Source organism: Balearica regulorum, chromosome 17, assembly GCF_011004875.1.
Source record: "Balearica regulorum gibbericeps isolate bBalReg1 chromosome 17, bBalReg1.pri, whole genome shotgun sequence".
Taxonomy (NCBI): Eukaryota; Metazoa; Chordata; class Aves; order Gruiformes; family Gruidae; genus Balearica; species Balearica regulorum.
In genome coordinates, this window is record NC_046200.1 from 4,125,062 (window position 1) to 4,138,901 (window position 13,840).

Below are 13,840 nucleotides of genomic sequence, written 5' to 3' on the forward strand. Positions count from 1 at the left end.
AGTCGTGCAGTTGTTAATTGTGTATTGTTTTTTGTGGCTTTCTTTTACACCTATTTTTTATTTTTATATGTACGGTTGTGATACCCAGTTGCCTAGGGAAATTCTTACTCAAATTTCTTCTTTAAAACTTGAAGACAGCTGAAGGAAACTCTCCTATAAAGTTAAGCACAGATTCACATTGCAGGTTGGCAGAAAGCTGGGGTCTAAATGATGTTCTCATGGGCACTACAGAACTTGGGTGTGTTCATAAAACAGTTGGCTATTTTTAACATCCAGTCAGGGAAGCTGTGGTGTGGGCCACTCCAGCCATTTGGCATTTGGTTAATATGGTAGAAAAAGGCAGTGAATGATTCCTAGCTATTGGTATGCTTAAACCTTATAAAATAACCTTTGTTTCCACTAGTAACTGATGCCAAGAAAACATTCTCAAAGCTGTTACTAAAGTAATCAGGCCATAGTTTTTAGAGATGTTGGAAGTTACTACATATTAGATAATTGATTAGCTATTTGGTGAAGATTGATTTTGCTATGTTTTGTTTAGGAAGTTGTACTGATGAGAGCTCTACGAGATATGAATCTTCCTAAATTTGTGTTTGAAGATGTACCTCTCTTCCTTGGCCTAATCTCTGACCTGTTTCCTGGCCTGGATTGCCCTCGAGTCCGCTATCCTAACTTTAATGATGCTGTAGAACAAGTGCTGGAAGAAGGGGGTTATGTTGTTCTACCAGTCCAGGTATAAGAAATGTTAATTGCTTGAGTTTTTGTTGTAAACATTAGGCTGGATATGCATTGCTGCACTCTAGAGTGGCTCCGGGAAAGCTTAGCTAGTATGGACCAGCTGCTGATCATTTCCACAGAAGAATTATGGACAGCAGTCTATTGAATCAATATTTATTTTTCAGGTGGATAAAGTAGTTCAGATGTATGAGACAATGTTAACTCGTCACACTACAATGGTAGTTGGACCTACTGGAGGTGGCAAGTCAGTTGTCATTAACGCTTTGTGCCAGGCCCAAAACAAGTGAGTATAGAATTTGATACATGGAAATCTGGTTGTAAAATAGCCATAGACTGCATTATTCAGCCCTGCGTAGTCATGACAAGATCAATAGCTGGCCATAATGTTTGCTTGGGTTAACATGAGATGGTATTGTATCATTTTAATATTGCTTTTCTTGCTGTATCTCTAGGCTGGGATTATTGACAAAGCTTTACACACTGAACCCTAAAGCTGTGAGTGTGATTGAACTGTATGGGATCCTTGACCCTACCACACGAGACTGGACAGATGGAGTCCTGTCAAACATTTTTCGGGATATCAACAGGCCTACTGACAAGAAAGAGCGAAGGTAGACAGCTAGAAATCGTTATGATGACTTTTAGATACTGAGTTTTTCATCAATATTTTATTTTATTTTCTTTTATTTTATTCTATTTTATTTTAAATAATGACACTGCACTATTAAAAACTCCCACACTAAATAAATAGAAAGTGTCTAGGGGTTTTTCTGTCTTCTGTGAGTTTCCAGCCTCAGTGAGACGGATGGAAACTATGCAGTTATCAAAAATGAATGGGAAGCTTCAGAACACCTGGACTGAGATTGACACCATTGATGGCACATCTGAATTCTGAAGTATGTTAGCAAAATCAGAGATTAGTCAGTGCCCCTTGGCTCCTGTATCCACAGGTACATTCTGTTTGATGGAGATGTGGATGCTCTCTGGGTTGAAAACATGAATTCTGTCATGGATGACAACAAGTTATTGACCCTGGCAAATGGGGAGCGGATTAGACTTCAGTCGCACTGTGCTTTGTTGTTTGAGGTAAGTACTGTTTAATACATGGGAAGGGTTAGATACAGATGGGTCTACAAAGCCTGAAAAGCAGTTATTGTGGCAGTTCTTTGTTTAAGTGTATGATTATCTTGTACGGTTATTTTATAGGTTGGTGACTTACAGTATGCATCTCCTGCCACCGTATCCCGCTGTGGAATGGTCTTTGTAGATCCTAAAAATCTGAAATATAAGCCCTACTGGCAGAAGTGGATACAAGGAAGAGGAAATGAGGTGGGAATTTCTGCACTTGTTCAGAGAGTGTCTGTAGTAAATACTGAACTGTAGACAGCTGTAAAAAAACCCCAACAACTTTGTAAAGGCAGCTTGATTTATCTGACAACAAATCTAATCACTAGGCCTGCAGCAGAAGGCTAAAGAGAGTTCCCAGCTTTTCTAACTTCTGGTTGTTTCTGAGAAGTGAAGAACCAAGAAATCGGTTTACCTGATCTCCAAAGAGTTAACAGTGAGATTGCCTAGGTCCTTGTTTCTTACATTTAGAGTAAAAACTTAAGTCCACAGGGAGCTGAAGTAAGACAACCTAGTTGCTAGCACCTGATGAATGCAGATCCTCACCTGCCGAAAACCCAGTCCATACAAGTGTCACATTTTTTCATGTGACTGTACCCTGTCTTTGGTAGAAGTGATTCCTGCAAGAACAATCATACTTGGTCAGCCAGGTATTGCTGGGAAGCTCTGCTGTCAAAAATCAGCTTTCCGGGTTTCTGTGTGCTAAATTATTGTCCTTTCTTTCCTCAGCAAGAGAGAATTGAATTGGATCGTCTCTTTCAAAAATATGTGCCCTACCTTATTGATATGATTGTAGAGGGAATTGTGGATGGCAGACATGAAGAAAGGCTGAAGACCATTGTTCCTCAAACAGATTTAAATATGGTAAGAAATAGAGAATAAAGGTTGAAAAAGTTTATCTAAAAAAGAGAAATGGAATGATGGAGAAAGTAAAAAACTTCCAGAGGAAGCACAGGAGTAGAGTCCGTGATGAAATGTCAGTCTGGTAGTGCTGAGCACTAAGAGACAAAAGAAACAGTCAGTTCCTAACAATACTCTTATACTGTCATTAATACGCATATCAGTAGATACACCTGTAAGGACAAAAGATCAGCAAACACTCAAACAGCTGAAAACATATTAAGAGTTTTCATGCATCTAAATGGCAATTCTATTTACAATTTTGTCTTGTTTTACAACAGGTGGTGCAGTTGACTGTGATGCTGGAAGCTCTAGTTGTGATACAGTCTGATGATCCTGATGTTCTGGAGTGTTTTTTCTTGGAAGCTTTGTATTCCTCCTTAGGTGCTGCTCTTCTTGATGCTGGGAGAATTAAATTTGATGAAAAAGTTAAACATATTTCCTGCATGCCTACTGTTCATGATGACAACATCCTGGCTAAGCCAGGGGAGCTGCCAGGTAGGATCTTGTCATAATTTTGTCTTATATAATTTTGATTATATTAGAAAAAATTTAGTTTCCATGAAGGCAGAACATCGTTCTTCCTTCCAGCTAGCTATCCTGGCTGCAAAATATGCTCTCCGAAGGGCTATCACTGAAAACCAAGTAGAGATACTGATTCTGATGACTCTCAGCTACTGGTCTGTCCTCACAGAACAGTACTTTTCTATGCCAAGCTGAAGAGATAAACAGTGAAATGAAAAATAAAACAAAAGGAAAGCCAGTGGATGGTGCTTAAAAAGCGATAGTATGATCCAAGTGTTGGACTATGAGAATTTTGGTTGATGTCTTACTGGGTTAAATGACAAATAAACAGAACACAGTGTTGCCCAACTTGATCCAGAATCTTACCCTTGACTTTCATCTCAATCAGATTATTTTCTTATGAAATATTTCAGTATCGTAGAAAACCTCCAGTTGCTTAATGGTTTGCAGGTCAGCTGCCAACTTTGTATGACTTTCATTTTGATGGATTTCAAAAAAAGTGGGTACCCTGGATGAAACTTGTTCCTGAATATATTCATAAGCCTCAAGTAAAATTTCTTGACATTCTAGGTGAGTGTAAGACAAACTACAGTGATGATATGCCTTTAATTTATAATCTGCCACCACTGAGTGCATGGCACTTAACATGAGACATCCTCTTTCTGTACCGAAGGTCATCTACTCAGGTTCAGTTTCTTGTGATGGCACAAATCAATTTCTTTAATGTTCTTGTCATAGTAGTTTAGCAGGAATAGACTTGATATTTACAGTACTGTATAAGAAAAAAATGAGGAAAGGATGAAAAGCTTGTTTCAGTTAATAAGGCTTATTAGGAGCTAACAATGCTTTTACAAGCCAGAATAGCAGAAGACTTACAATCCGCTCTGCTAGAAGCTCTAGGAAAAATGTCAGCTCCATGGTTCAAGTACTTGGTAGATAAAACTGATGTTCTTAAGGCTGTTATTGGTTGTTACTTCAAGCACTGTATAATGGTGACAGGTGACTTTTCATAGTTAAGGACAAATTAAGGCAGGTTACCTTATAGTCATACTTCAGCAAGCACAGGTTAACTTCACTGGCACAAGAGAGAATGATATGATCTCTAAAGTTGCTCCTAGTGGCAGGCTATTCACATAGAAAAAAATCATCTCTGCAGAGTTCTGGAAAAATGCTTATGATCCAAATAAATCCTGATTATATCCTTGAAATAGGGATTAAATGGATCTTAGCCAGTCCATGACCCTCCTATATGGAACATAACTTCTTTTTTAATATATCTATAGGAGAAAATATCCCAATGATAAAAGCTGAAAAGAGGTGGTTGAGCAATTAAAATTTTCTTTCAACATTGTTAAGTGAGTTGATATTTCAGATTATGTCTTTGTGCAACTGCATGTTAATACTTTGAGAGTCTGATCCAGCACTGTTTTATAAATATAAATCCCCCAGCTGTACTGCATTTTAACTTAACTTGCTTTCATATTCATGATCTTTTTCAGTCCCTACAGTGGATACAACACGCACTACTTGGTTACTGGAACAGATGGTAAAAATAAAACGTCCAGTTGTTCTTGTAGGCGAATCGGGTACATCTAAAACAGCAACTGCACAAAACTTCCTAAAAAATCTGGACAAAGACCTTAATGTATGTATGAGGCATTTTGCCTTCTTTGTAAAGCTGCATTTTTATTCTTTGTGTTAAATTTGCATTGTGAAGCCTGAGTCTTTGCGCAGCAATATTGACTTTAGTAATGTGACTGTAAGCTCCAGACCCAAAGTGTGTGAATGATTTGAGAATCCTTCAAGATCAAAGATGTTTTGTTCTGTTCTGCCATGTAGGATTGAATTTTATAAAGTAAATATGTATTATTGAAGTGCTAAGAATGGGATTACTTTTCTTTGTCGTTTGTAATTCAAGTGAGTAAATGGACCAGAAAAACCAAGTGTTTCCTGTAAATCTGACAGTTTAATATAAAGAATATTTTTTGAATGCTCTAGTTAAAAAAAAAACCAAACAAGTAAAAGTCCATCCTTATTCATTTCCTCCCCTTTGCAGCTGCTGCTAGTAATTAACTTCTCTGCTCGTACAACATCAACGGACATTCAACGAAACCTAGAGACAAATGTAGAGAAACGAACAAAAGATACTTACGGTCCTCCTATGGGAAAACGTCTCATTGTTTTCATGGATGATATGAATATGCCAAGGGTAAGCTGCCAGTAGTTTGCAAGGTAGTATAGGAACATTTGTGGTGGCACTGATGTGGTCCCTTCATACATGGATCCAATGAATCACAAGTCAAGGAGATTCATGGTAAGTGCGTAACTGGGTTTCAGCTTAGGATCTTCAGAAGAGTTGGACTTGTGTGCAGTAGGTCTTGTTTCTGTCTGTTACAATATTTGTCCTATATATAAGAGATGCCATTGGATCATTTCTTTATGCCACTAAAATGTTTCTGTGGCCTGATATTGGCTGCAGGCTGTGCACTGTAGAAACCATTCCTTTCTCTTTACAAATGCGGCAAAAGAGTATGCGTGCATTTAGTTTATCTCAGAAGAGAGGCACTTTTCCCATAGGAGACATTGGACCGAATGTTCACAGTCAGTGCTAGAACTTTACAAAGTGTTCCTTAGTCCTTGTAATGTTCTCCTGAGTATGGAGCATGATATGTCCACATTTATAGCAGTAATTGGTGTGCTGATGTACTGTGCTCTAAATATCTTGACTCTCTTGTGTTACAAAGGTTGATGAGTATGGCACACAGCAACCCATTGCCCTGTTGAAGCTGCTGCTAGAGAAAGGTTTCTTGTACGACCGTGGTAAGGAGATGAACTGTAAACTTCTTCGAGACCTGGGTTTTATTGCTGCCATGGGGAAAGCTGGAGGAGGTCGGAATGAAGTTGACCCTCGATTCATCTCACTCTTCAGTGTTTTTAACATACCTTTTCCTTCTGAGCAATCACTGAATTTGATCTATACCTCCATCCTGAAAGGCCACACCGCGGTAATTTCACTGTTTTTGAAGGATTGCTCAACAGGTGTATTATTTTTAAATAGACATTTATTTCTGTGTTATTGCAAGACCTGAAATCTTCTGTCCTGAGGTTTTCTTCTTATTTAGAACCTCATGCAAACCTTTCCCTTCCTCTCTTCTTTCTCAAGAGATGGGTTTACACTGTTTTGATAAATTCTTGAGTAATATGTAAACATTCAAGTCAGCAGATAATTTATAAACCTGGTGCTTTTCATAAGTTGAAATCTATGAATGATTTGATTATGGTTCCTGTAACCAAATACACAAAGATCAGCAAAGTCTTTCCTGAATGACAGTGAAAAATTCAATACAATGCAGTAGACTGCATTACTAGCAAGTAACCTGCAACATTATATAAGAAAAGAGCAGCTCATTTTTTTCTGCTATAGAAGTGCTATAGGAATTCCAGTCATGGAGTTTGATGTTCTCTTCAGCACTATGCAAACTCGGGAGTGAAGATGGGCCCTGCCCAAAACATTCAACTGCAGAATGCTAATACTACAGAAGAATATTGCCCTCAATTATTTGAAGTATACCAAATAGGGTTAAAAGCTGGAAAGCAGAATATATTTAATAGCATTGAGTTCTCTCTGGGCAGTTTCATGAAAACTCTTCTTTCTCATGTTTGCAGGTGTTTAATGAGTCTATATCAGCCATCGCTGACAAGATTACTCTGTGTACTTTAGAGCTGTATAAAATGATTATTCATGACCTACCCCCTACTCCTTCCAAATTCCATTACATTTTTAACCTGCGGGATCTTTCCAGGGTCTATAATGGACTTACTCGCACAACTCCAGAAAGGTAAGAATAGAAAAATTGTCTTCAGTGATCCTACACCTATTTATATTGGATGAATCTGGGTGAAGATGAGGTAATTTAGTACATGAAATCAGTCACATTTGGTCACTTCATTGAACTGTCACCACAATGAGAAGGTGTTCAGGAACATCCTAAATTGTGATACTACTCTTGATGACAAACACTGATGCATTAGTCTTTCTTAAGTAAGATGTCCAGAGGCAAAAATGCAAGCAAACTAATTATTTGCCCTTATAAAAAGAAGAAAACCAAAAAAGTAAAAAACCCCCAGATTTGGTCCGTATGGTCTTAGGAATCATGTCAGCTTGTTTGGTGCAGTCTGATATTTCAATTTTATGTAGGTTTCAAACGGTGACCCAGATGGTGAGAGTTTGGAGAAATGAGTGCCTGAGGGTTTTCCATGACAGGCTAATTAATGAAGCAGACAAAGCATTGGTGAGTAATTTCTTTCAATTTTTAGTAGTTACTATTACTATGGCAACTAATTTGCAACAGCAACATTACTAACTGTTGCACTCAGGTCTTGCAGTCAGACTGCAGACTTGTCTAACCACCATGTTGCTCCATTCGTTTAAAACATGGCCCATGCAGTTTTATTTTCTAAAATAAAGCGACTATGGCAGACTAAGTGAGCAGATCTGCTGAAGGAACGGAAAGTGTCACTGGGTTTGCCTGTCCAGGAAAATTAGCAGTGGCACAGGTGACAAACTGTGATAGCAGTCCAGGGGAAAACTCAGGAAATTTCATTTTCAAGTCAATATTTTTCTTTAGGAAGGATTGTACCAGAATGTAGCTATACAATCAAGTAGGAAAACAAAGATTGAGAGCCAAGCTCTTAAACAATGCATTCAGTTTTGGCTATTATGCTAACTGGAAAATGCTTCAAATTATATCTTAAAACACAAGAGACAACTACAGCAGTTTTATACCTTAAAGAATTAGGGATAATTTGGGTAGTTTACTTACATATAAGTAAGTATGAAAAGAGATTAAGGTGGCTTCAGGTTTTTCTGCTTAAAACTTTCTTCTCTAACATAAAAAGATGCATTTCCAGCTCAATTTTCACAACTCAGAATAATTATATTGCAACTTTTCTGTATTTGTACATTCATTCAGACTTACAAGATTTGTCAGAAATCTTGGTGGACATCTATGAATGCTGAGAAGGAAGGTTTATTAATATAATACTTACACCAATATATAAGAAGGTATTTTTTTAACAGGCTTTCCCTTTTCTGTCTTAAACTTCTGCAGTCCATTAACTTGAATGGTTCTTGAACTGCGTATTAGATGATTTTAGATCATACATAGAATACAATAGGAGGTTGTGGTCTTTGGATCTTCTAGTGACACAAATATGCCCTTGAAATCAGTCGCTATTTGAGCAAGAATCTGCATTATCACCCTTCTGAGTGTTACTGGATTCAAAATCATCTGCATTGTTGTTTTGCCTGACTTATTTCATGTATTTGAAGGTACAAGGCCATATAAAAAATTTGATTGAAGAGAATTTCAGAGATGACTTGGAGCAGGCCATGAGGGATCCTATTCTTTTTGGAGATTTCAGAATGGCACTGAGTGAAGGAGAACCTCGTATATATGAAGATATCCAAGACTATGATGCAGCAAAAGCTCTCTTTCAGGTAGCATGCATCAGCTTGGAACCATGCCTGATTCTGTCTCTGTGCCTGAGGAATGGGCAGGAGCCTGCCTCAAGCTGTAGGAAATCTGTTCTCTTTTTGTGCGCATGTAGAATTTTATGTGCACTGTTACCCATTTGGGGTCTACAGTAATGAAAATTGAGGATTGGCTACAGAGTTGGCAGTATTTTCCATTAGTTTCTTTTCCCTGAGGAAGGGGAAAGGAATAATGCTGCTAAATGGCTTGTTATTTTATTAATGTTATTAATTATTTCCTTGGTCTCCTAGTAATATTCTGTCCACCTTTCTCTGCAGGAGATTTTGGAGGACTATAATGAAGTTAATATTAAAATGAATCTGGTTCTTTTTGATGATGCCTTGGAGCACTTAATCCATGTACATCGCATCATACGGATGTATCACGGCCATGCCCTGCTCATAGGAGTGGGAGGCTCAGGAAAACAGTCTCTAACGAGACTGGCTGCCTATACAGCTGGATGTGAGGTTAGTGACCCTGCATCTTTGCAGTGAAAGAAGACAAGGAAAGCGATATTGTGATCAGGATTAACTTGTCGGGGGGGGGGGGGGGGGGGGGGGGGGGGGGGGGGGGGGGGAGGGGGGAGGGGGGAGGGAAGTCAGTGAGTCAAGATAAGATCAGGCTGGCATCTCTTTCCTGTGGAGACAAAAACAGGGTGAGGTGGTTGCCAGGAGGTTTAAGATGATGACTGTGGGTGATTTGGGCAGGAAGCTGTCAGTGCCTGAATCTGGGGTTTGGCACTGAGGACAGAAAACAAGGATAGGTTGGCAGCGAACAACCAATAGTCCCTAACTACTGCTTTTGTTACTTACCCGTATTACAGGAGCAGTCCAGTACTGCTGAGGAACCTTGTTGTGATTGATAATATTTCAGATAGGAAATGTTCTTCTCTCAGAAGTACTTTCAGTCTCTTACAGAGGCTGTTGGCTTGGAAGGGAAGAACAAAAAAGGAGGATGAACACAAAGCAGTTTTGAAAATGCAATCCTGCAGGGTTGTATAGTGCATAATTTTTTTGATACTTGCACATTTACTGATGATAGGGGCCAACTCAAAACCCTTGATCCAGTCTAATTGAAATTCAGAGTTACCATCATGTCTTCTCAGTATATGTTTGCATCCTTAGGTATTTGAGATCATCTTGAGTCGAGGATATGGAGAAAATAATTTCCGAGAAGATTTGAAAAAGTTGTACCAGAAGCTGGGCATTGAGAACAAGTCAATGGTCTTCTTGTTTACAGATGCCCATGTAGCGGAAGAGAGTTTCCTGGAACTCATCAACAACATGTTAACTTCAGGTGAAACAGGCAACCTCAAGTACTCCCAATCAGTATCTGCTTGTGACTCATAATCTCAAATGTACCCTTGGTCCAGCTATTACTGTTTCACCCTGTCCCCTCTGCTGCTTTAGTTAGTTACTCATTTCAGTACTACCTAAAATGATCTTGGCCTCAATAATGGCATTTTGTCATCTTCTTAGAGTTGTTTATATATGGCTGGGAAGGCTATCGGGTTAATTCACACTGATCATGGTATTGCAGGAGTCTTAGATTTCTTCCAGGACAGCTTCTTCAGCTGCATTTGGCCACAAACCCACCTTTTGTCCTATTGGCTCTTGAATAGCATTTACTTGAACTGCAGCAACTGCTTCTACCTATATGTCCTAAACTGTAGTTTAGTATCATAGAATCATAGAATGGTTTGGATTGGAAGGGACCTCAAAGCCCATCTAGTTCCAACCCCCCTGCCATGGGCAGGGACACCGTCCATTAGCCCAGGTTGCCCAAAGCCTCATCCAATCTGGCCTTAAACACTTGCAGGAATGGGGCCTCCACAACCTCTCTGGGCAACCTGTTCCAGAGCCTTACCACCCTCACAGTAAAGAATTTCTTTCTAACATCTAATCTAAACCTCTTTTAGCTTAAGCCTGTCCTGTCACTACACTCCCTGATAAACAGTCCCTCACCATCTTTGCTGTAGGTACTGGAAGGCCACAATTAGATCTCCCCGGAGCTGCCTTTTCTCCAGGCTGAACAATCCCAACTCTCTCAGCCTGTCCTAACAGGAGAGGTGCTCCAGCCCTCTGATCACCTTTGTGGCCCTCCTCTGGACTCGCTCCAACAGCTCCATGTCTTTCTTGTCCTGGCAACCCCAGAGCTGGATGCAGTACTGCAGGGGGGTCTCACCAGAGCAGAGGAGAGGGGCAGAATCACCTCCCTCGACCTGCTGATCACACTTCTTTTGATGCAGCCTGGGACACGGCTTATCTTTTAGTGTATGCAGCAGCTGAAAATGAGCAGCAACTGGCACTGTGTGACCACCCTCTCTACAGAAGTTTCTACACAGTCTGATTTGAAAACAAATATTTTAAATTTTATCCCTTTCCTTGGTGTAGTTTTCCCTGTTCCTAGTCTGCTTATGTCTGTCATTAGGTAACTCGTGCAATATTTGCCACATGATTGAGAGAATAAAAATGTGAACTGATGGTTTGTAGACACTAATGAAGATTTTCTTCAGAGTTAAAAGCATTTTATGTTCTTGTGACATTTTGTATATGTTGCTAAAGCCCAAACAAAAATGAATTAATTTTATTCCTCTAAATCCCCTTGCGTCATCCTAAGTACTGTCTCTCTATTTTCCATGGGGGCTCGGGGGAGGAGGAGAAGCATAGAGATATTAATATGTTCATTCAAAACTACCCAGAATCATTTTTGCAGAACTAGGTTGACAATTTGTGAGACTGCTTTGTCATCTGCCCTATCCCCAGCCATATGGTTTTCTCTTACTGGTTGTTCTCACTAGCATTCTTCTGTCCTTCTGTTACAGGAATGGTGCCAGCCCTGTTTCCGGAGGATGAAAAAGACACCATACTAAGTCAGATTGGAGATGAAGCTACTAAAGCTGGCGCGAACCCAGCTAAAGAGAGTGTCTGGCAATATTTTGTAAACAAATGTGCAAGCAACCTTCACATTGTCCTGGGAATGTCCCCGGTTGGGGACAGTCTGAGAATGTGGTGCAGAAATTTCCCAGGTATCAATTGCACACACTGCTTAGACCCTTCCCTGTGCAATATGGTTTTGCAGGCAAGAGAAAATCTCCAGTGGACACCCAGAGATGTCTGGCAGCTAAAGCTAAGCAGAACAGGTTTCATGATTAAGGATTTGCAGTGCATGTTTTTTTTTCCAGTTAATTACCACATATCAGTGAGTATTATTGATTAGTGTTTACCAGATCAGTTCATTTTCCAGCTGAACAGCTAGAAATCAATTGGTCATCCTTATTGAACTGGAAATATACAGTCTATGTCTGTAGCCTCTCTTCTGTAGTTTACAGAAGAATGTGTGGTATTAAATGATTATGAAACTAGGACAGTGGTAAGAGAAACATATTTGTGTCCAAAGCCAAAAAAAGGGCATGGTGAGGGGGACACCCACTGAGAGAAAAACCACCTGAGCCTAGTGGATGCTGTGCTTCAGCAGGTGGCTGGAAGGAGTCTTGGGAGACAGAAGAGACATGTGAAAGATGGGTATGGGTGGGAATTCTAACCCAGGCATTAAAATACCTTGTTGCAACTCTTGACTGCATCCTGTAGAATGGTACAGCCTAAAGAATAGTACAATGGGGTTAGCAGGACACAGGTGCAAAGCTGATTGTTTACTATCAAAATGGAAGTACTGACTTTGGTAAATATTGTTGCTAAACAGCAGTCAAATAAGACAAATCCTGCAGATTCTTGATGCAAATAAAGTATAGGACTGCCTGGCAGATTAGGGTCTAGTTTTACAAAGGAATTTTTCAGATAACACTGTCCTTTTATTTTTAAGGTCTTGTCAACAACACTGGTATTGACTGGTTCTTGCCCTGGCCCCCCCAGGCCTTGTATGCAGTTGCACAATCCTTTGTCGGTATGTAAAATGTCAGTATTTTAACCCATTAACCCTTGGGATAGGCTAAGAAATATATGATGTACTTTGTAGTTATTGTAGATTTCATAATTTGATTTCCCATTGTGCTTGTTACCCTGAGTCTAAACGGGTGATGCAAAATTCCAGTCAAAAAATGTTTTTGGATGGAAGTTTCTCACTGAAATACATTTAAAAAATTGCTAAAATTCAAGTTCCCAACTCCGCAGACAATATGGCCTGCCTACCAGGAGGCCCAGGTTCTCTTCTGACTCTGCCTTGATCTTGCTTTTTGCCCCAGAAAAGACTTTTTTTGCACCTGGCTTAGATGCACATAAGAAAGATGGAAATTGGCAGACTCTTAAAAAAAGCCAACAAAACCTTTGAATTTTTTTATTTCTTCTGCCCAATTTTAGGAAATAGCACACGCATCCCATCAGAAAGCTCCAAGTCGGTGATTGAGCACATGGTCATGGTGCATGAATCTGTAGGTGATTTCAGCAAGAGGTTTCTGCAGAAACTGAGACGTAGCAACCATGTCACACCAAAGAATTACCTGGATTTTATCCATACTTACTCAAAATTGCTGGAGGAGAAAAACGAGTTCATTTTAGGTAGGGCTGTGTAGATGTTTTCTACTTTTTAACAAATGATTTAAATATTTTAAAAAGAAAAAAAAAATTGTGGTAAGAATCCCAAATATTACCCAGATTATGCAAAAATCATTTTATCAGTGCTATCTCAAATGCAGTGCTGGCATCTGTTTTTGACATTGGACCAATACCTGGCCACATGTGAATGGTCAGACTCCGTCAAACAGTGGGCTCTCCTCTGATTCTTCTGTGCATGAACCTGAGCCAGAGTCTCCAAAGCAGACACTCTTCTGCTTGGGGAAGTGTCTGATTAGATCTAATGCCAGCTCAGCCTAGCTCAAGGTTTGACATTCTTCCTCAAGCAGCAATTCTTATTAATACTTCAGTGAGCACTGAAATGTGTGAAGAGGATAAACCATGAACAGTGTAACAACATGGAAAGCAAGTTGTGGCACAGGACAACTACGTGGCAGCTCAAGTGACATTAACACTATCTTGAGTGGGAGGCTTAGAAAAGGAAAAATC

General features: G+C 39.6%; 1 protein-coding gene across 1 annotated transcript in view; it reads left to right on the forward strand.

The window, feature by feature from the left end:
* The window catches only part of DNAH10 (dynein axonemal heavy chain 10), a 56,668-nt gene that overhangs the window by 25,192 nt on the left and 17,636 nt on the right, over nt 1–13,840 (forward strand). Inside the window, exons 36-54 of the mRNA XM_075769953.1 lie at nt 542–733; nt 903–1,021; nt 1,191–1,349; nt 1,689–1,824; nt 1,945–2,067; nt 2,593–2,727; nt 3,045–3,261; nt 3,739–3,858; nt 4,788–4,933; nt 5,345–5,497; nt 6,033–6,293; nt 6,955–7,127; nt 7,487–7,580; nt 8,621–8,788; nt 9,101–9,289; nt 9,947–10,118; nt 11,647–11,850; nt 12,645–12,725; nt 13,139–13,336. Of these exons, the coding sequence (XP_075626068.1) occupies nt 542–733; nt 903–1,021; nt 1,191–1,349; nt 1,689–1,824; nt 1,945–2,067; nt 2,593–2,727; nt 3,045–3,261; nt 3,739–3,858; nt 4,788–4,933; nt 5,345–5,497; nt 6,033–6,293; nt 6,955–7,127; nt 7,487–7,580; nt 8,621–8,788; nt 9,101–9,289; nt 9,947–10,118; nt 11,647–11,850; nt 12,645–12,725; nt 13,139–13,336 (3,040 nt within the window). The remainder of the gene's footprint in view (nt 1–541; nt 734–902; nt 1,022–1,190; nt 1,350–1,688; nt 1,825–1,944; nt 2,068–2,592; nt 2,728–3,044; nt 3,262–3,738; nt 3,859–4,787; nt 4,934–5,344; nt 5,498–6,032; nt 6,294–6,954; nt 7,128–7,486; nt 7,581–8,620; nt 8,789–9,100; nt 9,290–9,946; nt 10,119–11,646; nt 11,851–12,644; nt 12,726–13,138; nt 13,337–13,840) is intronic.